This window comes from Haemaphysalis longicornis, unplaced genomic scaffold (assembly GCF_048455015.1).
Source record: "Haemaphysalis longicornis isolate Haplotype H1 unplaced genomic scaffold, Haemaphysalis longicornis Haplotype H1 scaffold_547, whole genome shotgun sequence".
Taxonomy (NCBI): Eukaryota; Metazoa; Arthropoda; class Arachnida; order Ixodida; family Ixodidae; genus Haemaphysalis; species Haemaphysalis longicornis.
In genome coordinates this window covers 14,307-37,730 of record NW_027526392.1, presented here as the reverse complement: position 1 = coordinate 37,730, position 23,424 = coordinate 14,307, and the positions used below count along the sequence as shown (strand labels likewise).

The following is a 23,424-nucleotide window of genomic DNA, read 5'->3' as shown; positions in this document are numbered from 1 at the left end:
TTTCAGCGGCATGGGTCACAAGTTGCTTTCATTTCCGGGCTCAATAAAGGAAACCAACTCACGGTATATAAAATCTAAAGGAGTCACGTTTTCGGTGTAAATATTCTATGTGATGTTCCATATAAAAATACAGTTTTAGTTCTTTCCTGGGTTGAAAAGTTCGAGTAGGACACACAAAAGTGCTTTTCTTTAGAACTCTTGTCAGTTCCGACAAATCTCTACCAGCACAGTATCCCATGTTTGTTGATCACAGTTGAGTGGTTGTAACATTTCATTTGCAACCTGTCGGTATTTCTAGAGCGACTCCTCTGCTGGGCTACATCTTTCAAGGTCATTCATCGCGTCGTAAGGGACCTTTAGTCATCGGCGCACAAGCTGGGCCTTTCTTATCGCTTCTCTCCTTAGGAGCCTGTCAGCGCCACCTGTGCTTGCTCTTCAGCGTCAGCGAACGACATGACTAAGCAAGTTTGAAGGGCTGTTTATCCAACGCTTGATCCCTGAGTCTCACCATCGATGGGGCGCCGGCTTGGCTGTCTGTACATGCCCTTTAACGCAAGCAAAAAACTGAACCCAATCATTTAGTATAGATGATGCTAGAAGGCAGGCTGCGAAATCTCAAGAAAAAAAACTTTCAGGAAACACTGTGTGTATACTCTTTGCTTTCGCTCGCCAAAACTAGATTGAGAAGTGTTAAACCATAGCAATTTTTGTACCCATTTTAGATCCCTGCGAGCAGAAACTTCAGGAATGCCAGAATGGCAAGAAGACGTCGTGCAAAGTTGTTGACGGAACACCCACATGTGTCTGCCCGTCATCAATGAAGGAAACCGAGAACGGAGACTGCTTTGTGGGTAAGTATTGCGAGTTTTGAAATGGCAGAACTACCGGGGTTACAAGCATTTTGTCTAACCAATGACGCTTCTAGCCATTTGGGTATTTGAATTGGCACCGCTTCTGGGACGGCTAACTTCAGTGAAGAGGAACTATTACATTTCTTTAGTTAAATTGTGAATTGTGGACCCCTACAATGTTTTGTTGTCAGCATTCACTATGTTATAAGCACCAAATAATTATGCTGCTTTAGAAAGGATGTCATTATTTCTTGACATGTGGTGCGCGCACAGTGTTTGAATTAACGGTGCTATGTCTTGGTCAATAAACGTCTATTCAATGTAGCTAATAATTGGGTAGAGTGACCCCTGATGTTTTATTATGACAAAGAAAATGTCATTAATTCTTCGGGCTGCAGCGAAAATATGATGTCTACTTACTCTATGTGGAACGTAATCCGAAAAAGTTAACTTCATGAAATATCGGCGAAGAGTCAGTGTTGAGGCACAACAGAGAAATCGCTTATTTTTTTTCCTAAAAAACGTGAACTACTGTAAAACATCTAAGCCTTCAGAAAATACTCATCTGAGCGTATCAATCTCAAAGAACGAAATGATATTTTATTTCGAAGCTGCGTGGCATCTTCACAACTCACGCTAACTATATAGCGCCCATCACTTGACTTCAGAAAACGAAGAACGGATTCCGAATCATGTACCATTTTTTCAAGTACTTTGTCAGATTCCGCCAAAATGTAATAACCATCGGCATAGTTATTTCGCAGATACACAGCCTCGGACAAATGACATGGGAACGCGATCATATGAAACAGAACACGCCAAATTGAAGAATATGGTTCGTAGAGGTCCTGCGGTGGCGTGGTTGTGACGTATTTGGGAAATACATTTTGACATTTTCTGCGGAAATTGAGCCATGCAAAAATTTTACTTGGAAGGCAAACAATTGCGCTATTTGTATGTTCCGGTTAATATTTTTGCGTTCGCGTTTCATTTGTCCATTACTGTACATTGCTTTGCTTTTAGTGAGGGTATACGGGAAATCCTCCCGGCCCAGATCTTACAGTTGCAAATTGGGAGGCGCGGATGCGGAGACAAATAGGGGAATTCGGCAGAGTGGCAAATCATGCACTTTGCGCAACTCATTTAGTTGTAAATCACGCAGCTAATCCGAGCCGGAAGTCGTGCTTCCATTGAGAAAAACGGTGCATACGTGTGCCTTCGCAAAGAAAAAAGAATATACGCAGAGATGAGAAACGGGTTTACGGAAAGAGCACAATGTAACGGCCGACAAACAACCGTTTTCGCAGAGTGCAGTAGAGTCCTGTGAACTAATACGGGTTTCATAATTATTTCTGGTGTTGTGAATGGTGTCGCCACATTACTTTAGTTGGCTTATTTTTGGTGCCACTACACCCGGTGTTACGAATTTCAGAAAATTTCTGATTCCACACTTTTTCATACAGCAAAAAAAATCACCGTGAAGTTCACATTGAAGCTTCGGAATAAACGTTCCACAACGTACGGTCAAGATAGAAACTGCAATTTCAATATAACAGTACTGATCGAAGAGGTGAGTCTGCACACGCCGGTACAGGTATAAAAGCTCCTGGGGGAGAGGAGGGTCTATATTTGTCCTTAACATTCCACTACCACGGTCGTTATCACCCATCATTTATATTTAACTTCAGCAAGTTAAACCAAATCTCGAATTTGAGCACGTCCACTCACTACTGTTCCAAAGGGGAAACAATGCCAAAGTTTGTAGCATGTGTTTTCCTTGAGTTTGTGATCGTACGCTTTTTTAAGGAAACACTGAATATAAATTTGTTGCAGTCTGACCTGTGGGTGCATTGTGCAGTTCAACCTATTTAATGCATTATTTAGCTTATAGGATGCATGATTGATGCATATAGGATCTGTATGCACAGTCTCTAACTGATAATAATCTGTAACTGGCGACAATTTGTAATTGGCCGCACAATCGAAAACACCGTGCTCCATTCATGGCCGCCGCACCCACCAACTACCGCAGCGAAGTCACACTTTTTGAATGTGCTTTCATACTGTCTGAGCCTTCTTTTATTTTTAATGCTCAAGCATTATACGCCAAATATGCCCACAGGTCCAGCTGCTTAACGCCCTGCATTTTCAAAGGATGCATAATTGGACGAGTAAACATATTTAACCGTTACAATACGATAAATGGAGATGACTGGTCCGAGGAAAGTTTAAAAACGGAGGGAAGAGAAAGACTATAAGCGTTTCTTCGAGCGAACACCCAAAGATACAAAAATAAAAAATTAAACCTTATACACCGCCTATACACAATGGAGGTAAAAATGAAAAAAAAAAAGTCGAGGAAAAACTATGCACGAATGGAGCAGTCTTGAGAAAGCACCAACCACGTAATGCCCTGCAGTTTCCCAGAAAAGAAATCATTACGATAGTCACAACAGGTAATCATTATAATAGCATAAACAGAGATGACTGGACGAACAAAAACCTAGAGAATACAATGTGAAAAATAATATACAACCAATTGCAAAAATGAACTAACCGAATCAAAATTTTCCTATTCTCGCATCGTCCTCAAACAATAGAGTACAAAATAACAATGCCACCGAAGAAAAAACCAAACCACGGAACAACAAATCGTGAAAAAGTACAAACCGAGTACTACGCTTTGCATCTGAATAAAAATACATATACAAGTTAAAGGGACACTGAAGTGAATTTGTCAAGCTCCCGTTTTTGCTTGCACTGCGTAGACTGGCTCAAATTAGCACACTTTTCATCGTTTATCCGGTTGACAAATCGGTAATTATTTTACAAAGCGCGAAAGAAGAAAAACTACCATGCGCGGTTTGCGGCGGCCGCACCAACTAAGGCTGTGACGTTGGGAGGAGGGGCGCCGTGATTGGACGATGCCCAAGGTTAGCAATCACACAAGTTTCGGTTTCCGTTTCGGTTCTGTAAAACATAACCAATGGCGTTGTTGGATGGGCATTCTCAATATCTCAGTAATCATCGTACCGCGCTTCTGCCATGTTGTCGGCTGTAAAATGCACAAGATAAGCCTCCCAGGACGGCTTGTAGTCGTAGCATTCACTAGCCGAGACCTACGCAGTGCATGAACGCCCTCCGCGTACCCGCAGACGCCCAAATGTCATGCGCTTTTCCCTCATATTTGGAGCTTGCCTCCCTCATGCCTGTATTGTAAAAAGCGTGTTCGCACCAGGCCAACGGTCTGTTCATTCTGGCCTGTGCCCACTGCCTGCAAGCAGTCGGTGCTTATGGCAACAGCACGCCAACGAGAACTCGCTAGCGCGCCAGAGCCAGCCTGCGCGCGTTTTGTGAACTAGTTCGTGTAGCCATGAACGTTGCGGCCCAAAAAAAGGTGAACTTAATATAGAAAACATTGGCGGAAAACAAAAAAGTTACAAAAAAAAAGCACGTACCCGCGGGGATTCGAACTCGTGACTTGCAAAACATTTGCAGTAACATACCTAGCACCTCAGACCACTGAGCCACGGAGCGGGACGCGGGAGCCTTGCTAATATACGGTATATATTGTACAACCGGTTTACACTTTTATTTAGTTTTGGCATTTCAAGCAGCTTAGGTGACTATTTGTTGTACTGCGATCGTGCAGTAAGCGTCGCCCGAGTTTCCACAGTAGCTCGCGTCTAGCAATTGCATTTCGTAGACGGAAAAGCGTTCGCAGATGCGTAGTCGTGCTGCTGACCGCTGTGCTTGTTCGCCCAGCGCAAAAAAGTGCTTCCCGCGCCCTAGTTTTACGCTGTACGGTAAAAATATCAGTTGATTTTATTTCCTTAGTACCTATATTGACTTCGCTGACTCTTCTCCCGCCTTCAAGAGGCCTTATATTTTCCTACTGGCGTACCAGTCAGCGAAGCGTCGCATGTGCGCTTGTGCAGCGCTTGTGTGAAGCGACCCGGAGCTAGATACAGTGTACAAACAAACCAAGTAAAGAAAGGCACATTCTTCCATTCACAAACGTGTCCTGGCTTCGTTTCAACTAAGCGAACGAATTGCGACCTAGCAATTTTTTTTTAACCTCCTTGATTGCGACGACCCGCCGGCGGACGAAACGCTGGGCCGACTGACTCTGTCGGCCGGGGAGCCGTGCAGTAGCGCAGCCGTGGCGCAGCCAATTGCCAGCTCATCCCCTCCTGACGTCACACGAAAACGCCACAGAAAATGGGCGAGCGTAAAGAGAGGAGGACAGCATTTTCTAATTAGTTTTTCTACTAAATAAAATCGCGTAAACGCGCCTAGAGTGGTCGAAACATGGCCTGGGGACTCCGGACTACAATTTGCGCTAGTAATCCCGCAATGTTTACATATCACTTCAGTGTCCCTTTAACCACTTTTATCCCTATATAGGTGCAAATGTTCCATCATAAGCGAAAAAAACAAAAAACCTATCAAACAGTAAAATAGACCAATGTATTGGGCTAATCATAGCCAAATCTGGTTATCACGAGGTCCCAACGAAGAAATGCTGGGTTAGGATGCTTACTCATGAGTGGACAATTCTGAATTCCCGCACATGTTTACTCATTTCATAACTCACTTTTTCTTCGTTCGCCTACACATTTTCCACAAAATGAACATGTAGCAATATTCAAAATTTGGTCTAGAAGAACGGCAGAAAGAACCTTTCTCGTAAAAATGCGGCTTGATCGGCCGAAGATTTCGGAATACTGTCGAAGCATTTCCGACTCTAATCTTCCACCTCGATTAAGTGTCCCCTAAGTGCGCAATGCACCACGACAGACTTCGATCAGCACTATAATTTGTGTCCCCGAAGACCTCCTGTAATTTGTAAAAAGTGCCTCCAGTAGCCTAAGCCACAATTAGGCCCACGGACTTCAATGCACAGGATCGGAGGAGTGTCATAGAGGTGTACGGGTCGGTTTCGCAATGGCAGATATCGCCTCTAACATTTGGTCACGATAACTTATGTGCGTGCTAGATTTCGAGGTCGGTAGCCGGTTCTATTGCCCTTGAAAGGATTTTAAAAATGATTTCATCCCAATTGGAATTGCACAGAATAATGGCAAGCTGCGATAGGCCGCTCTTCCAGACCGATATATGAAATGTGAAAGCGTCCATAAATGAACGATTGAGCGGGAAAGCTAGAGTTAACTGTCTGTAGCGGTGAAACTTCTCCTAAAATGGCCGACGGTGCATAAAAACTAAACGCAATAAAGTTGAGTCAAAATGAAAATAAATAAATTTTGGTTGGCATAAAATGTGAGTCAGGCACGCATTCCACGCCGACTGTCTAACGCTTTCGCATAATTACGTGCACACTCAGTTAAATATGACCCCGCTGACGCTTTGTAGATTACAGAAGTGATGAATGAGAAAACTCCGTAACATAACAGTCTACGTGAGGCAGAAAGAGGCAGAAAAGCTCGTATGTGTTTTCAAAAATAAATTGCCGTGCAGTCCCAAAATTATCAATGCCATCATGGGAAAAACGTTTTTTTCTTCTTTTTTTTTCGCATTGGAGGACATAGTTTTCCGAAGCAAATCGTTGTTAAGAGAGAGTTTTGTTTGTGCCAAAGCCCCACTATTTTAGTTCCTGCGGTCTTTGTGTGCCATCCGCAAATGTTTATTTCAAGCTCTAAGCCACAGGCTGTACACTTTTGCTGCCGCCGGCTTCAGGACAAGCCGATCCGGCATAAAACAAAGCTCGAGGTGGACTTCATACCAGCTTATCGTTTGCTCTTATTAAACAGACAGATCTAGTTGAATGCGCCATAACTTGACGTCACATCGGAAAGTATGAGGGGGGCGATGTACACGGTCGGGATAATTGAACGGCGAGTAAAGCTGCGACGTGTCTGTTCCAAGTAATTCCTCAGTCAGCAAGAAAGGTATAACGTCACGCGTAACGTGGGCCATGGTATAAGGTGCGCTAGTTTATGCAAGTGCATCGAACCTATTTTGATCTCAGTTTACTGGCGCACCATAGCTGTATTACTAAATTCTGCTTACTAATTAAGGTTCTCCTAGAAAGTTTCAGGGACGACGAATAACAAGCAGCCCAACGCAGTCTCAGCGGGCAAAACACATAAATGGGCAAACATTTGACCGCAGAGGAAAACCGTGCACTTCAGGAACTTCGAAAAGACGAAAGCATTGTTATCCTACCTGCCGACAAGGGCAACTCGACGGTGGTGTTAGAACGCCAGGACTACGACCGGAAGGCTTCGGCTCTCTTGGATGGAAACGCGTATACGAAGTTAAAGAAGAATCCTGCAAACAAAACGCAGACGCAGATGAACAATTAAGTTACTCGCGGCGATTTTCAAGAACCACCCGGAATAAAAAATACTATACCTTCGTTTGATCTGCCGAAACGGCTCCGCACCTACTTTCTACGGATTACCGAAGATCCACGAACCTGGCGTCACCCTTCGCCCGATCGTGGACTTCACATCAACCCCGTGCCGAGCCCTTTCAAATTTTCTGCACCGCATCCTCGCCCCCCTCGCCGGGAAGTCGTCGGCTCATGTACGCAACTCCAGCCGCTTCGTGCAACTTGCGTCACAGGTGTGCGTTGACGAAAACAAGAGCCTGGTCTCGTTCGACGTCGTATCATTGTTCACTAGTGTTCCTGTACCTTTGGCTGTATCCGCGGCCCGAACTGCCCTCGGAAATGACGCAACCCTAAAAGAAAGGACGCCGCTCACTGCTGACGAGCTATGCCGCCTACTGGAGTTCTGCTTGGCCAGCACATATTTTTCGCACAATGGACACATTTTCAAACAAGAAACTGGAGCAGCAATGAGGGCCGTCATTTCTGTAACAATGGCTAACTTGACGATGGAGCACGTGGAAGGAAAGGCTTTGAGCTCCTTCCTGCCGCAACCTAAACTTTTTCTTCGGTATGTAGACGACTGTTTCTGCATAGTGAAGGCCTCCGCAGTTGACAGCCTGAAAAAACGCCAAATTACGTTCACCCCGCCATCCAGTTCACGGTTGAATGTGAACGAGACGGCTCCATTCCCTTTCTTGACGCCCAAGTGAAAAGAGGAGGCGAGAGCCTGGTGTTCTCCGTTCACAGGAAGCCGACGCACACCGGTCGCTACCTTCATTTTAATTCGGCCCACCCCGCTAACCACAAAGCCTTTGTTGTGTCCTTTTTATTTAACAGAGCTGATGCAATTTGCTCGTCCGAATCCGAACGTAAAAAAGAGGTAAGCCCTGTAACTACGGACCTCCAGAAAAACAGCTACCCGAAAAAGTTTTTTCACTCCGTAACCCGCCGCAAAGAGCAGAACACGGTCACAAACTCTCCAAGGACATCAACCGTCGGAACTCTGAAACGCGTGCCGGTGCCGTATATCCCAGGAACGAGGGAGGCCTTGGCCCGCATTTTCAGAGGAGTAGGAGTGCTCATCGCCCACAAGCCTTCGACAACTATATAGGCCGCCTAATCCCCCGCCCCAAAGACGGGCAGACAATAGGGAAAGCACCCGGGGTCGTTTACCGCATTCCGTGCACTGAGTGCAACGCCTCATACATCGGTGAAAGCAAAAATGTACTGTAGAGGATTAGGCAACACAAAAGCGACGTACGGAAACAGAGTAGAGAACGCTGCGCAGTCGCCGAACACTGTGAAGTGGCCGACCACAAAATTGATTTCTCCGGAACGGCCATCCTCGAAAGGGAAACGAACTGGAGGAAGCGACTTTTCCTTGAGTAGTGGACTATCCAACGAACCCCTGGGAACCTTAATCGCTCCCTTGGTACTCCCCCTTCGGTGTACACACACGGATTACGTGCCGCAGCGAAGGGCTTTGCGTGGGGCAGCAAAAGTGAGACAATAAGTCGCAGCTGCAACGTGGCCCCAGTCAACCCTGAAGAAGAAGCCGAGCCGGCTTTTGAACGTCGGGTTTTGTACATGTATTGGTTGGAGCATAATTAAATTTCATTTTAGCAACTTCCCGACCAGACAGAAGTCTGTCAAAATGTTCACCTTCACGTCTTAGCGATCCATGGTCTGTCACCCTTCGGAGAGGTACAAAGGCGGATTTAATTACACGGCAGTCGACCTAAAGATATTTTCACTCTCGTAAATTACCCATCTATTCTGCAAGAAATGTCAGTGCTCCGCACAAATATTAAAGTCTACTGCCCGCAGACGGGAAATCGCAGTCGTGAACATGGTCAATAGTAGCAACGATAGTGGGCGCCGCCCGGAGAGATCCACGGATGTTTTCAAAACGTGCCACTAGAGGGCTTTCGATGGCTCCCCTACATTTCGTGGCGCCACCGAAGCTATAGCCGGTTATAGTTTCATTGTAAAAGCTTGATCTAAATTATGTTCTTAATTGCAGATTATGGATACGGTACCAAACGCTATCGAAGAGTCCATCGTGTGCAGGTAAGTCAATAATTCTTGCATGAGCCATGTATATCACCCATAAAAGTTGAGCTGTTAAAATGAATAAGTGTTAAGAAAGATTAAGGTTAACTTTCTACAGTTACGCATGGGTTCGTCTTCCGCTTAGACGAGATATTATTCAATTTTAAGCCCTTAATGGGGCCATGGAGACAAAACACAAGTTTGGCCCGTTTGGAAGATTGCCTTCTTGGAATCATACCGACACCATTTTTAACGTAAACTTCGCTCAAATGAGCTATATTATTGGGGGAAAGGGAATGGCCATGCGACCCACTAGCCAATTTCCCGCAACCGAACCTATTATGTCGTATTCCCAGCTGTGCGATTGGGTGAGGCTGGCAAAAGCAAACCCAAATTAGGCAGGGCTTATAAGCTTGCCGAACGAGCTATTTGCACTTAAATTTAGGGCACATTCTGTTTATAGCATTATGAATGCTGGGGTGAACAGTGAAAGTTACGAAAGTACAAGTAAACATAGCAGCACCGATTCGTACTATAGTTGGTACTGCTCGCAGTGTGCTTGTTTTAGCTGCACAGCAGTGCGGCGCTTTGGGGTTGCCTCCGACGACACTGGCCGACGGTTGGTGTAAGCGACGGTGTTTTATGTGAACATATTTCTAGAGCGAACACCATGTTTCACGAAGCCATTGTTTTGTGCCTTAAAAGCACGTCAGGTGAAAATACGGCCACGAACAAAGCTAAGGCAGAAAATGGCCCGGCGCAGTATGGTGGCGCCATCTAGGAGGACTGACGGTAAACAACGCTCCGCAGTCGGCTGTAGAGCCTAATGGCACACTAGGTTTTGCTTGAAGCCCTGTTCTTATGACGTCATTTCAGACGCCACGAAAAGACGATTTGGTGGACGAATCAAAATTTTAACTTAAATTGATCGATTTCTCAGTGAATAAAGCATCGTTTGCTTCCGGACAAGCGCTGGGGGTACTATAAAACAAAATCTTTCAAATAAAAAAACGTATTTTGTCTGCATGGCCCCTTGTCAGGGGCCATGCAGACAAAATACAAGGAATGACCATGCGACTCACTAGCTCATTTCCCGCACTAGAACCTATGACGTAATATGCACATCTGTGCGATTGGCTGAGGCCGGCAAAAGCAAACGCAACTTAGGCAGGGCTTAAAAGCTTGCAGAACGAGCTATTCTCGCTTAATTGTAATGTATGTTCATTTTATACTGGTAATAATGGGAGGGGGGGTAAAAAATTGAAGTTACAGAAATTCCGGCCGCGAACTGCATTGTTGAGCACACGCCACATCCTCACCCTTTCGCCATGAGTCGCCGCGCAGGAGCGTCTCGTGCAGGCTCAGCATGATGCCCCCCCCCTCCCCTCGCACACTGCCCCTCCCCTCGCTCCCCTCCCCTCCAAGAAGCGCCTCGCGCCGCCACGGCGAACCGCCCTCCCCTCAATTTCACGACAGTCTCCTCCTTTGCTTTCTTTCACTCTTCGATCTTCCCATCGTTCACTAGGTTACACCGCCATCGTCGCCGAGAATCCACAGATGCGGCCGCCAAAGGGCTCCACCCTAAAAAAACCAGGCCATCTCCACTAACGTGAAACCTGGAGAGGGGCGAAGCATGCAATGTTTAAATGTATTCAAAGATTCTAAGTCTCGCTTGCCAGACGACGCGCGCTGATTGGGCGCCAGAGAAGCGCCGGTGGAAAGAGCAATTGCACGCTTGCGGAGGTGGTGGTGCCCTTTCTTGCTTTGAACCGGATTGAAGCAATTAAATGAGATACAGACTGGCCGTAAGTTGTATTCGTGTCCCACGTCGCAGCATGCTAATGTATGCTCGTGGCCTCCGCGATCGGCTACCGGCGGCGCGTTGCAACGGCGCGCCGCCGGCAGCAAATCGCGGAGGCCACGGTATGCTTTACAGGAGCGTCACGACATGAGACGACAGGAGACACCGACAGCCCGAGCCCATAGGTGCTTCGCCCCTAAAACACGTAAACATCGAAGTACCAGCGCGAACTGCTGTTGGTACCGCGCAATATGCTTGTTATAGCTGCACAGAAGCCCGGTGCTTCGGGGTTGTCTCACACGACACTGGTCGATTGGCGTAAGCGACATTGTCTTACGTGACCCTGTTTGTCGAGCATGCCCCCGTCTCGCGAAACCATTAATACCTACTGTAACAAAAACAAGCCACGTGCAGATACGGTCAGAAACAATGCGAAGACGGACAGCGGTCCTGTGCAGTATGGGGACGTCATCTAGGAGGACTGACGGTAAACAAGGCGTTCGGCAGTCCGATGCAGACTAAACAGTGCACTAACGTTCGCTTGAAGACCTGTTGGTTACGTCATCGCAGACGTCACGAAACCTACAATCTGGTGGGACAATCAAATTTTGAACTTAAACTGGTTCATTTCTCAGTAAATAAAGCATCGTTTGCGCCCGGACAAGTGCTGGGGGCAGTATAAAACACCAAATCTTTCGAATAAAACACACTTGTATTTTGTCTCCATGGCACCTTCAACCCTTCAGTACATTTTATGACAGTATTTAAACCATTTCCATGCACAATTTAAACCATCACTGGACCTGTTTGCGGCCCTTAGCTCTGTTTATGGTTAGTACTGTTTCCGAATATTCATTGGTGTTTATTATCCACATCTATACAAAAATATTGTGCAAGAGCTTTGTGTTTTTTTTTTTATTTGCACAAAAAAAAACTCAGAGCTCAGCTCAACTTCTGCAACCAGTATTTACTAGATTGGGACTTTTCTAAACACCGCTTGTTTCGTTTGAAAAGTTCGCTCCTTACTCCTGATTCCGTTTAGTGTGTTCTGTCTTGGGGGCCACAGAAAACAATTCGAGTTCAATGGTAGAGGTAAATTGCCAGCTCGGACATAAGTAAGCGGCTTTGGCTAGCTGAAAGGGCGAAGACGGCAGGCCGCACCAACGGAGTCCTGGACAGAGGACCCCGCCCACTTACAAGCTCGATCGCATTGTTCAATAAAGTTTTCTCCTCCTCCTCCTCCTTTCCTTGCCTCAGCGTGCGCCTTTTGCCGATGACAACGCGTAAGTTCTTTTTCCCCTGCAGCCTTAAAATGAAGTACACGCTAAACAAACTTTGACTAGAGCAATCTTGCCCCCCGAAAAATGCATCCTTTTCAGATTGTTTTGGTGCGCTGTTCTCATCTAGCTCGACTTTAAAATTATACAAACGCACATTTATCAGGCTAAGTTTCGCCAGGATGCTCGGGGAGGCCGCGACAAATATTTTCGTGACGTTAGGACGATCCGTGCTTTATCTAAATCTAACGGCCATCAAAGAAGATTTTGAAAGCATTCGATCATTTTGACACCCAACAACACTTCTTTTTTTTTACAAATTTCTCAATTTTATCTGACCACAGTGGTCGCACTGCTCATCTTCACCTGAATATTTCTCTAATTTATCGCGCCTCATTTCATTTCATTGGCGAGAAAGGCCCTGCAAATCACGTGGGAAACCTTTCTGTGAGCAGAATTTTCGAAACCCCTTTCTTACCTTCTAATATAAGCGGGTTCTCCAGTAACAAAGCAATTTGTGTGAGTTGGTGTAGATTTGTCTTGTATAACAGCGCTTGTGTGTAATTTCGGTGCCTTTGTTGTCCTGTGCTCGCGCTGTAATACAAGGAGTCCTCCAAGTATCGCCATCCGCAGCTTGTCTGTTGCTGCGCCAATTTTATCGTGTTGGTAGTAACTTCAATTTTATTATGCTTTTAAATGTGCCCGACTTTTCAATGTGACCGACAACTTTTTCGCCGACCTTTTCGAATTGAAATAGGAGAGTACCGAATTGGCTGGAAACGAGCAAAAAAATCACTTTTCCCACTTATGAGTTGATTTATTAATTCGTTTTTGAGGCTCAAAATGGCTTAGTGGGAAAATGTTTCAGTGGGGAGTAAATTATTCGAATCAGGCGGAAATGGTAGGAATAGTATAAATGCGTTACGGCTGCCGACATTTTCAGTACCAGTGAACTCCAATACAGTTTTTTTTTTCTTTACAGCGGTAACGACGTCAGCTTCGATAGTTTTGCCGAAAACGAAGATGCAGTAACGGAAATTAAAAACGTTTTCGAAAACTGCACGAAGGATGATTGCAGCCTGGGATCAAGCATTCACTTTGCGCCCAACACCTTCACGTGTGAGTACCCGTTTCACATTGTCCTTGGCTTCGTTCGATCGGTCGATCGGTTTGTCTGGCTGTCCATCAATTCCACCACCTGGCCAAAAAACAGTCGAGAAAACGCTTGACCACAAAGAATTTACAGGCAAACCGTTCTAAACTGCTATAACTACTGCCATGACTCATATATGACCACAGTACTCACGGCAAGGGAAACCTCATGCTTACATGAGAGAAAATATAAGTACTTACAGAACCGAAACTACCAGCTGCGTTCTCTTAAATAAGAATAGACATTGGATCGGTTTTTACCATATGGAATGAAACAAACGACGAGATAAAAACAGGGTGGGGGAGGGGGGCGAAGAGAGGCGAGGTAAAAGCAAATATCGAAACAAAACAGATCGAGTTCGACCGCTCAAGAGAAACAAGAAGTCCCAACAAATCAGAAAATGACTTGGGAAAAAAACGAATAGCTCATGCCTCTTTTGTGCCAGAAAGTAAACAATAACATCCAAAAATGTGCTTCAAAAGCTTAACGAAGCAATGGGCCGATTTATGTACCAGCCTTCAAGGAACACTTATTATGACAAATACATGACAGCGACTTTGACACCTACTCAATCCCGCAATTTCCAAGACAGTGCGCCGTCAGAAAATCGCCCAACTGATCAACGAACACAAGGATACACACGCAAAACAACGCATTCCCCCGATGGCCTCCCACAAGTATGCAGACTATATGGGCCCCAAAAACAAATACACAGCGCACCCTCCATCATGGATGAATTAAACGCGGCCATAAACACCTGCAAAGGCTTCAAGACCCAGTTGCATGGTCAGAACACTATCCCGGGCCTCCACAACCTCAGTGGCGCCGATCGGGAATTTTTCCGAGGCAACATGACTGACATTTGGACCGGCGAAATTCCGCTTCCCTAACAGTGGAAAATCGGCCAGACAATCTTCATACCAATGCCCGGCAAGCCTATCACCACCACAAACCTCAGATCCACCACTCTAACCTTCGATTAAGGGGGGTGGGGTGGGGGGAGTACCTCAGAACTATCTAGAAGATACAACTCACCACCCCTCATATATTTCGTTGGTCTTTTGACCCAAACTGTCAACCTGGCCCTATATGATGATCTCACAAAGGATCCCAGCTTAGCACCGCTCAAAGTCATCGCAGCGCACCTACAGGGAGCATAGGATAATATAGCTCACGATACAATCCTGCCCGAAGTGGAGGCTACGAAATGCGATTCGAACTTGTATAATTACATCCAGGACTTTTTTCAAGGAACTCATATTGATCCTACTATTGGGAGACCAGGAAACGTCTACTATGCAACACCCACAACGAGGAATTCAGGAAGAAGCAGTCCCCGACGCAATTCACGTTGGTCACGCTAGGAATTGGCAGGGCATTAAATGATATACCCGACCGCCAACATCTGTTACACGCAGGCAATATCACAATCCGGATGATGAAAGGCTGCCCAGCGCTAATTCAAGACCATCTCCCAACCGCCCTTCTCGCCATCAGCTCCGCCGCACTAGAAATGGGTCTCAAATGCAACCATGAAAACCACCACTGCTCCAAGTTTACCAAGCACGCTGGAATCTCTCAAATAGTTAATCAGAAAAGAAACCAATCCAGATCAGCAACTAAATGAAGATAGGCTCCAAATCCAGAGGAATGGCAAAGCAGGCGCAGTAGTAGCGCAATGTTGGTTACAAGAATTTGTAAGTGATTTGAAGCAGTCGCGCATCCTTGTTTTTTGTGTGTGTGTGTGTGTGTTTTGCTAACTATGCGAATGACCATATAAGTCTGCGAAATGCACAACTGCTATGTGATCAGCGAACTGTTTTAATACACCAATTTCCTGCCTGACTTGAACGTCACTGTCAGCGGTTGTTGTTATTGTTGTAATTAGTGCTATGCCATAGACATGGCATCGTAAAGCAAGAATTCTTGATTACTCGAAGGAAAGCGGCCGTTACTGACAGTTACGTGCTTCTTTCTTCTGGCAGTTGTGCACGAAAACGAACGGAGGATGAACGTTCGATGTATAATTCATTACAATTTTAAATATTCCAGATAAAGCAAAAAATATGTGTGAAGAGGAGGAGACCAAAAAACTTGCTGAACAAATGGGCATGACGTGTCAATTCAACTCAACCACTGAAATGCTCTGCAACAAGGAAAAAACCACGGCCATCGGCACAGCGAATGTGCAAGGAATACCTTTCGAAATTTGCAGAGGTGCGTATGTCAGGCGAACCTGTCTTTTTTCGTTACTAGAAGTTGCTATAATTCTATTTTTGTTTCGACGATGATCGTGAAACGTTATTGGATTGTTGAAAACACGAGGAGCTAGTTCACTTATGTGTGCATTTTTTTTACCCCTTAACTCGATAGAACGTTAAAACATTTTATCGACCTAATGGTGCAAACAAGCCTCAATACGTGGGCTTCAGCATCGCTTTGCGGAAAAAACAAATGTTGCAACGCGATTTGGAGCTTTCCTTGAAAAACATTATTGTGCTGTTGTTGCTTTAAAATAACTCTCACGGCAGTACAGCATCATTTTGAGCAAACTGGGTTATCTTGCTGCGCCTGAAACTTTTCTTTTTCAGCCTTTTTTAACCCGTGTGACCCGTTCACCGCACGTTGAACAAGGATGTCAGCAGCTTCCACTAAGTGGCCGCAAAAAGTCTGACTCAAATATTTTGCTCTACGCACATCAGGTAGTTTAAAAAGCTAACCCAAACATATTTCTTTGTTCTTCAGCGTTCTTCGTAGTAATATCTTTCTTCATGTTCTCATGACACTTCACAGGAGCAGTAGGGCCACTATTTGCTGGCCACCCCTCAGTTCCAGCAAGAAAGGCAATCTATAGGCATGTGAAAGGAACTGAAACAAAAGCAAAGCATAGGCTCACAGGGCGCCTGCTGCTGCGGCGAACAACCACAAAGTTCTGTTCGGATCGGGGAAGCTACAGTTGTCGCAGTGCTTCCAGACAAGAGAGAACGCGTTGTACGAGGCACGCTGCAGGGTCCCATAAAATATTGGACATTCATGGTCGAATTAGAAAGCTTCACCTACTATCCTTTAAGGCCAGTAGCAGGGAACGAAGGCGGAAGGAGCGCACTAATGCTTGTAGTGGCGCCAATCGCAGCAGTACTACATGTAAATCATGACTGTGAACGCCTATTGTACAATATCTTAGAATTAAAATGGGTAACAGCCGTTACAGCAACATATAAGTTTGAGAACATATACGTTTGAGAAAGGGATTGGATAGGCATCGTTGGAAGTGACTGGACGAAGTGGTAAATATCCATATTGCTTTTGAAACTGGCAGCTGTAAGACCAACTCAGAGTGGGCGAGCAGCAGGGGACAAATAAGGAGTGTGAATCAGACGCCAGAAATCTCCTGTGTTTGTAGATTGAGTCCTTATCTGTAGCTTTACCTTGAGTTCGTCAATTATAGAACCACTTGGCTTACGCACAAGAGGTGCGATTCTAGGCAGATGTACTGGTAGATCGAAGCGATGAGGACTATCTGCGAAGCTCTGCCATGCTCACACCCCGCTCTGGCTAGCATCAAGCAGAAACCAAATGGGGAAAAAAATCCGCATTCAATTCGTTTGGGCTTCGTACTTTCAGCGCTTCCCTGCCATCAGACGTGCAAAAACGAGAACATGAGCTGCGTCCAAGAATCATGCGTCTGCAAACCGCAGTACAAGTTTGAGGACGGCGAATGCAAAAGTAAGTGGCGTCTTTAACAGATATGTTGAACAGGTATGTATGAAAGTGCGCATAATACCCCGACAACAGCGCATACAGTTCGCACAATCCGAAGTTCAGTTAAAATGGCTGTGTTCAGGGGTCTTATCATTGGTACTGGTGCCGCTATACTTCGGGTGCCACTGGTACTGGAAGGTCCAGAATTTACGACCTTCGGATTATGCCACGAGAAATCCCACTTCATTCCAACAATGAACGTTAGCTACCTGCGGTTAGAATTTTTTTGAAAATCGAACATTATGCCAAGGACACAGGTATAAAGGTTCTTTGATCACAACATTGATAATTTCTTATGAACTCATATTCTCCTTACTTCCCGAAACATAAACCAGACCGCTAAATAAAAGGGAGCCCCCAGATCATCCTTGCGTGGCTTTTATGCGTGACAGATATGTTTTGACTGCAAGACACCTCCTCTTTTGATTACTACCAATTTTTTAACCATGGCTATTGCCAAGCTCTCATTCTGATTTGTCTTCAGTTTATTTAGAGGACCGCATGCGATGAACTGGCCGTTGCCCCAGTTCTTATTACCATATGCCAACACAATAAACTACACTTAAAAGTTGCTTCTAAAGCTACACTCCTCAACCCAACTGTATGAACTCAACTCTGCAACAAACCGAATTATTTCTACAGAGAAATGCTCCCGCATTGTATCGGCCGAAATTAACCATAACCTTATGACCCCCAAAAGGAAGAGAAAGGCTTGTTTGCTTTCCGGGACACCAAATTTAAATCCTTCTTGCCATACACATGTTACATAGGCGTGTACCTTCTTGCTCATGCTGTCGAACATCTGCAGGTGTGTGCCACTTGAAAACTTCTGTCTGCCCTGCTGGAGCCACCTGTGTTCTTGGAAAGGGTGACCAAAGCTTTTACTGCGAGTGAGTATAGCCTGTATCCACTAGTGAGGCACGCATGCAGGCAACCATGTCAGCGTGCAGTCACGGGTTACGTCGCGCTCCGCGGCATGGCAGTACTTGTCCGTGCTAAGCGCATGATATGGGTTGCACATTCCAAGCTCTACCCCGCCGAACGCAAAGTAATGCCTCGACTCCAATGTGAGTGCGATTATTGACCTCTCTATTGACACCACCGTTGAGAATCGGTTTGAAACGGAGCAGACGGCGCATGCCGGTTTTTTTTTTTTTTTTTTTCGGCGTGAGGCTCCGGTGGCACAAGCCGCGCCATGCCCGTGGCGCTACGGCCATGCCCGTGGCCATCCCCAGTGTTGCCAAGCGAAGAAATTTACAGCTAAACTTTTCAATCAATACCACCTATACTGACATTGCCCGAAAGCATACAAATCTGCTTCATAAACCGCATTTTTACTTGAAGAATAGACAATTCTGCAACTTCCTGGCACGTCGGAGGCCTTCAGGCTAAAATTAACGAGTTCAGTCACAGCAGGCGGGTACGTTACGGGGTTATAAAGAAAATAAACTGATCATGAGCTTCACACAAGGCAAACCAGCTCCGCATTCGTAATTCTGCAGGGCCTGAAGGTTTATCTTTACAAACAGCCCGATTTTGCCAATGTTACTTTATTTCGTGTTTGCTTCGCAGATCAGTTAGCGACTGTATAATAATTGCTTGCTTGCCTGCCGCTGCAATAGTAGAAATTATTAATGAAATGTCAGGTACACAAATATACTACCTAAACCAAGCACCCAATCGTAATAGGTAGTCCATAACGTGTACTAACATAAATAAAGGTTGTTGGTTCAGGCATCGCCTCCTCAGGAGGCGACGGTTCAGGTTATATTTCTATTCATGACTAATTCATTGATTACTATATGTCGAATCGCGGATAAATTCAGCCCAGAAACAGCCCGGATCCATTCAGGGGTGGTGGTATTTTTTGGTTTCGTAAAAAGAGATCGGCTAAATGACCTATTTGCCGTTCTTTAGGTGCTCGAGACGTTTTTATGTGCGTTGTGGAGCATTCACGCACATGATGTAGCCCTCTGAACTGAACCAATTCTTTTATTTTAACAGCCACAATTCTCAATACTTTATTATGAAAGGTACTTCTGTTTCTTTTTTTTTATTTAAGTTTGCCCTCCAGCACAATAGATGGGTTCATTTACAGAAACACAAACAAGTTATTTTCGTGTGTAAAGTTCAGGAGTTCTCGGTGAAACGGTCCATGCACCAAGCGTTGTAGGCCAGGAGGGCGGCCAGGGACAGGGCAGGCCGGTTGCACGAAGGTGCCACAATCGAACTTGGTGTATTCCTGGGCACGTCCACAGCAGGTGATGCACATTCACGTCTCGTATGGCAGTGGCACAGAATTGGCAGGTGGATTCGTATGGGCCGCGGTATTGCGATGGCCAGGAGGCAGTCACGGACGGCGTAAGCGCCACCCCAACGCGTAGTCTCCGCGACGCAACCTCCTCTCCGTGAGTGAAGTCACCAGGGAGGTTTGAACCACACGGGGGTAATGCTCGTGTGGTGCGCCAGAGATTTTCCTTTTGTCGTTCCAGGTGACCGAAAGCGTCTTCGGGGAAAGGTGGTAGTGGTCGCATGACGGTACTCGGGCGGCTAGCTGAGTGTGCCTCCGTATTGCCAGACCCATTCGATGCGTATCTGCAGTACCGGGCTTCTAGCCAAGCGATGAATGGCATCTGAGAAGGATGTCGACTGTGCCACGCGACGAATGTCATGTATGGCTTGGGTTGAATCAGTCCGGGTGAATAGTCGGGAGTATACGGCCCCGCCCTCACGAAAGGTAGTATTGAGACCAGTTCATCATGTATTGCAGCCAATTCAGTAAGATATACGGGTGTCAGGGGTTTACGAGTAGGTCCATTGTCATGTGTCCTTCGCTCCTATCACAACTCTTGCAAGAGAGAGAGAGAGAGAGAGCAGTAACATTTATTTAAAAAGCTCATGCCTCTAAAAAGCTCAGGCAGCCGTGGTGGCGGCTGCCTGTCAAGAACAAAATGTTTTTGCAAGTTATGAAGCTTTGGTAATCGAACTCGGGTCACTCTGATCCTGAGTGCCGGTCATGACAACCATTCGAATACCACGAATCTTCACATAAGTTATACTGGGTAGTTTGTACTACATATGTGCAGTCGGTTTTAAGGCCGCCTAAGTGGCAGAAAAATTTATCCTGGAGTGTAAACTTTGCAGCTACTGCAAACAGCAACACTAAAAACGTTTCTCCTTCCAAACCAATTGCGCGACACGTATCCACGCATGGTATTGAATAGGAATCGCAACGCCAATACGTTTATAGCATGATAAAAGGAAAATCTATCAAAGCAGTCACCCATGTATGCGCACATGGATACTGCCCACCCTCTGTATTTGTTTTGTAGTTTCAATCTGGACGAAATAAAAATTGTTTCAAAGATATAACTTCAGAACGTATCTAATTATCAGCTCTCCCTGGAAGTTGGCAAACCACCACGATCACATAACCACTCACCAATAGTTGTCGCTGTTGCTTGTATCATCATGAGGTCGGTTGTGCCGCCCTAAGGTGATAATCTGTGTATTTTTTTTATTTCAAAGTGGTGGCACAGCTGTGTATAAATCCTATCTATTTTTCTATTTTTAGGTGCCCACCTAAGTTAACGGGCCCACTTTGTACGCGTGAGAACAAGCCTCTTCAAAGTAAGTATTTTTGGCTTTCCGCAGACTTTTCCACGTTCAAAATAAATCAAGCTTTTATTTCAAGTTGCAAGCTCTTTCCAACTATCCGCTTTTAGGAGATACTTTTGAATGCGTTGGCATTCTTTCCTGAGTACACTACAGACACAACCGGGTAATTCCCTGCATTAGGAGAAAAATTTATAATGGGCGAAATTAATAATATAATTACTTTATTTCCACTTAGAAAGCAGAGGACAACAGGAGAAAAATCTTGGCTAGCTTGAGTAGACTAAAACGAGAAACAGCTTGACCGCAGCATCGGCAAAGGAAAAGGAATTGGCTACATCATTACTTACAGACGATAGAGACCCTTAGGTACGGATCATAGCAATCCAAAATAAGATACAGTAATGAACAAAGACTAGTACAGCAAGTACAAGACATCACTAAGCTAGTTGAGATATAACTCATGAACACATTGAAATGACAACAGTTCACGTTAACACGTGAATTCGTTATAAGTGTATGGAGAGAAACAAATATTCCACGGTGATACTACGAACAGAAAACAAAAAAATAAAATAGTAATAATAATATGTTCAACTGACACAACGCATAAATCGAGACACGAAAAAATTGCGGAAAATCCCCCACTGTCTATGCTATACATCTGCACAAAAATACCTAATGGGCAAATTTAACACATGTATTTTTGCAAATATAGGTAACCGGGCAAAAAAAGTTCTTCAAAACGAAGAGATCCTGCACCCGCCGCGGTGGCTCAGTGGCTAAGGCGTTGCGCTGCTGAGCACGAGGTCGCGGGTTCGATTCCCGGCCGCGGCGGCCGCTTTTCTGATGGAGGCGAAAAGCAAAAACGCCCGTGTGTACGAGATTTCGGCGCACGTTAAAGATCCCCAGGTGGTCGAAATTAATCCGGAGCCCTCCACTACGGCGCGCCTCATCGCCTGCGTTGCGTCGGCGCGTTAAACCCCACAATCAATCAATCAATGCTGTGTAGGAATTTTTCGCGTTCCTATATCAAATTTTTTCTGCATTATTTGACCCAATGCCTCGTAGTATTAGTGTCTTAACAATGTGCATAGAGGCAGTGTATGCACTCCCTTTATGCTGATTCCTTGCCTTGCTAAGCGTGCTTGCTCGCCTCCGCCCCCCCCCCCCCCCCTTCTGCAGCGGCAAAGCTGAACATCGTCGTCGTGGGCGTGGTCCTGGCCTCGCTGTTGCTCCTCTGCTTCGTGGTCTCTGCCAGCATAATTTCCAGGTGATTAGTTATTTTATGTCTTACGTGCTCAAGAATGCGAACCAGGACACTATTTCATATTTAAATTGGTAATGGGAGATCGTCGTAAAAAGTAACAAATATCGTGATTATCTATTACTTCGTTAGCGTTAGAGCGAGCTGTATATGTATGTATGTATGCATGCATGTATGCATGTGTGCATGTATGCATGTATGAATGTATGCATGCATGTATGTATGTATGTATGTGCGTACGTATGTGCGTACGTCTGTATGTACGAATTCATGCACGTACGTGTGCGTGTGTATGTGCGTGTGCGTGTGTGTATGCTCACACGACTTGATAGTCACGACTATAGAACATTCTACCAGTGTTGTTCGCATTTCTTTCCTAGACGTTCTAGCGTGGCATTTCTCCTTATTCTCTAGATCCATTACTTCTGCTTAATTATTTCGTAGTGAATTAAAACCAACGCCCAAACTTTGATACATAATTGTACGAATGTTTAAAAGGTATTGCCACCAGTATACCCTGTTTCCATTTATCTCAAAAATAATTGTTTCATCTAGTTCAACTGCTCTTGATAATACTGTTTCTAATATAGTTCAAGCTATGTCTTATGCATAGCTGCTGGGGCTGCAATGCTGTCGTCTCTACAGATATTCTACACCAAATAGCCATCTACTTCGGTTTTTAATAGAAAGCATGACAATATAAACGACGTCTTAGCTCAATTTCCCCAGAGATAATTTTTTCACCTATGTATGTATCTCGGATTGTTTCATTAATCATTTCCTAGCTTCAAACAAGACAGCTGTCCCTAATCATGTCTAATTCTTCTTTATAATGGTGGTGTGGTAGTGATACTAAACTACGTGTATTCATTTTAAGTCAAGTTTGTTTACCTGAGGTAAACTCTTATTCCCTGCCAGGTTGAGGAAAAAGGTCCAAGGCCCGAGCTTCAGCAAAGACGTAAGTTGAGTTCTTCGTCCTCTTCTCCGGTTTAACCTCCGTGAGTAGTTTGAGTAACAAGCGGTTCCAGTAAAAGCCGCATTCATGTTTTTGTAACAAATAAATTAAGTGACCGTAAATACGTATTGGCCAAACAACAGCGGTCAGCAACTGCAAGATGCAGAAGTGCCTATTTATATTTTAACTACTGCTGCCGCTGCTACATCTATATTTATAGAGTTAGAAATGAAAAATCACAGGCAGCTACAAATTTTACACGCCGAGTTCGGTGTCAGCTATTTGATTCACGCTTTGAGGTGCTTTTTCGGCGCAAATTATTTCTGTTACATTGTG

The 23,424-nt window shown here is 45.1% G+C and overlaps 1 protein-coding gene across 1 annotated transcript in view; it reads left to right on the top strand.

Moving 5' to 3' along the window:
* LOC144140894 (uncharacterized) overlaps positions 1 to 23,424 on the top strand; it is a 54,059-nt gene that overhangs the window by 29,397 nt on the left and 1,238 nt on the right. The window contains exons 25-34 of the mRNA XM_077672386.1: positions 723 to 851; positions 2,315 to 2,421; positions 9,230 to 9,276; positions 13,319 to 13,455; positions 15,542 to 15,706; positions 17,114 to 17,215; positions 18,060 to 18,141; positions 20,826 to 20,881; positions 22,052 to 22,139; positions 23,052 to 23,091. Of these exons, the coding sequence (XP_077528512.1) occupies positions 723 to 851; positions 2,315 to 2,421; positions 9,230 to 9,276; positions 13,319 to 13,455; positions 15,542 to 15,706; positions 17,114 to 17,215; positions 18,060 to 18,141; positions 20,826 to 20,881; positions 22,052 to 22,139; positions 23,052 to 23,091 (953 nt within the window). The remainder of the gene's footprint in view (positions 1 to 722; positions 852 to 2,314; positions 2,422 to 9,229; positions 9,277 to 13,318; positions 13,456 to 15,541; positions 15,707 to 17,113; positions 17,216 to 18,059; positions 18,142 to 20,825; positions 20,882 to 22,051; positions 22,140 to 23,051; positions 23,092 to 23,424) is intronic.